Genomic DNA, 2,004 nt, shown 5'->3' with positions numbered 1-2,004 from the left:
TTGATCCCTGAAGCAGCATGGCTCAATGGAAAGAACCTGGGCTTTGGAGTCAGAGGTCATGGGTTCAAATCCCGGCTCTGCCAATCGTCAGCTGTGTGACTTTGGGCAAGTCACTTCACTTCTCTGGGCCTCAGTTACCTCATCTGTAAAATGGGGATTAAGATTGTGAGCCCCACGTGGGACAACCTGATCGCCTTGTATCCCCCCCAGCACTTGGAACAGTGCTTTGCACATAGTAAGTGCTTAACAAACACCATCGTTATTATTGATCCGGTCTCTCCTGGAGGTGTACGGGGCGTGTTGAATTCCGAACCAGGGCCGGGGGAAGAGGTTGCCGCTGGGACCGTACGGTTCCTCCCCTCGCTTGCCCGTCGGGCCGCGGAGGCTCCGGTTGCAGGCCAAGGTCCTGTCGTCAAACTCCGGCCCGCCGCGGGCGTAGCCGGGGGAGATGGCGGCGGCGGTCCGGTCCAGGCGGTACTCTAGGGAGTGGGTCAATCAATCAATCAATCAATCAATCGTATTTATTGAGCGCTTACTATGTGCAGAGCACTGTACTAAGCCCTTGGGAAGTACAAATTGGCAACACATAGAGACGGCCCCTACCCAACAGTGGGCTCACAGTCTAAAAGGTTGTACATATTTATTACTCTATTTATTTATTTATTTATTTATTTTACTTGTACATTTCTATCCTATTTATTTTATTTTGTTGGTATGTTTGGTTCTGTTCTCTGTCTCCCCCTTTTAGACTGTGAGCCCACTGGTGGGTAGGGACTGTCTCTATGTGTTGCCAATTTGTACTTCCCAAGTGCTTAGTACAGTGCTCTGGACATAGTATGCGCTCAATAAATACGATTGATTGATTGATTGATTGATTGATTAAAAGGGGGAGACGGAGAACAGAACCAAACATACCAACAAAATAAAATAAAGAGGATAGAAATGTACAAGTAAAATAAATAGAGTAATAAATACGTACAACCATATATACATATATACAGGTATAATCCCGCCCCGCCGCCAGCCCCGCATCCCGCAGGACTTCCTGGAAGCGGCTCAGCAGGACCTCAGGGAGCCGGACGGGCCGGCCCCGCGGCCAGTGCTCGTAGATGGGCCTCGAAGTCCGGTTGGGAAGCAGGTGGTGGGACGCTTTGGCCGCGAACAGTCCCGCGCAGGCGGCCGCCAGCGGGTCCCTCTTGGAGGTCTGCACGAGCACCGCGGCCTTCCACCGAAAAGGGCCCGCCATCGTCGTCTCCCCGGCCCGGCTGCGACGCGAGATGGGAAGAGATCAGGAGAGAAGCGCCCCGGGGTTACCTGCCCACGCGCCTCGCTTCCCCCGGGACCTCCGGACACGGTCCCTGCCCACAGTCATCATCATCATCATCAATCGCATTTATTGAGCGCTTACTATGTGCAGAGCCCTGTACTAAGCGCTTGGGAAGTTGGCAACATAAAGAGACAGTCCCTACCCAACAGTGGGCTCAGAGTCAGCTTCCAGTCTAGAGGGAAGAGCATTATATATATATACCTGTATATATGTTTGTACATATTTATTACTCTATTTATTTATTTTACTTGGACCTGTCTGTTCTATTTATTTTATTTTGTTAGTGTGTTTGGTTTTGTTCTCTGTCTCCCCCTTCTAGACTGTGAGCCCGCTGTTGGGTAGGGACTGTCTCTAGATGTTGCCAGCTTGTACTTCCCAAGCGCTTAGTACAGTGCTCTGCACACAGTAAGCGCTCAATAAATACGATTGATTGACTGATTGATTGACTGATTAAGCCAGAAGGGGGTAGGGGGCGGACGTTAATAGGAACAAATAAGTTACAGATCTGTGTGTATGTAAGGGCTGGGGGGCTGAGAGAGGGGGCTGAACAAAGGGAGCGAGGCAGGGTGATGCAGTGTGCTCAGCATTCGGCCACCAATAAATGGCAAATACCACAATTACTACTATTGTTATGACACAATAATAACTGAGAAGCAGCATGGCCTAGTGGCTTAGCA

The 2,004-nt window shown here is 50.3% G+C and overlaps 1 protein-coding gene across 1 annotated transcript; it reads right to left on the bottom strand.

Moving 5' to 3' along the window:
- Window positions 1-206: 206 nt before the first annotated feature.
- TMEM177 (transmembrane protein 177) lies at window positions 207-1,366 on the bottom strand. Its single transcript, XM_038744484.1, has 2 exons — window positions 992-1,366; window positions 207-477 (listed from the first exon to the last, which is right to left on the bottom strand). The coding sequence occupies exons 1-2, from the start codon at window positions 1,244-1,246 to the stop codon at window positions 244-246; spliced, it is 489 nt and encodes a 162-aa protein (XP_038600412.1). The 5' UTR covers window positions 1,247-1,366; the 3' UTR covers window positions 207-243.
- Window positions 1,367-2,004: the final 638 nt, after the last annotated feature.

The sequence above is a fragment of the Tachyglossus aculeatus genome, chromosome 1, assembly GCF_015852505.1.
Source record: "Tachyglossus aculeatus isolate mTacAcu1 chromosome 1, mTacAcu1.pri, whole genome shotgun sequence".
In the NCBI taxonomy this organism is placed as follows: Eukaryota; Metazoa; Chordata; class Mammalia; order Monotremata; family Tachyglossidae; genus Tachyglossus; species Tachyglossus aculeatus.
This window is presented reverse-complemented; position numbering and strand designations above follow the sequence as displayed.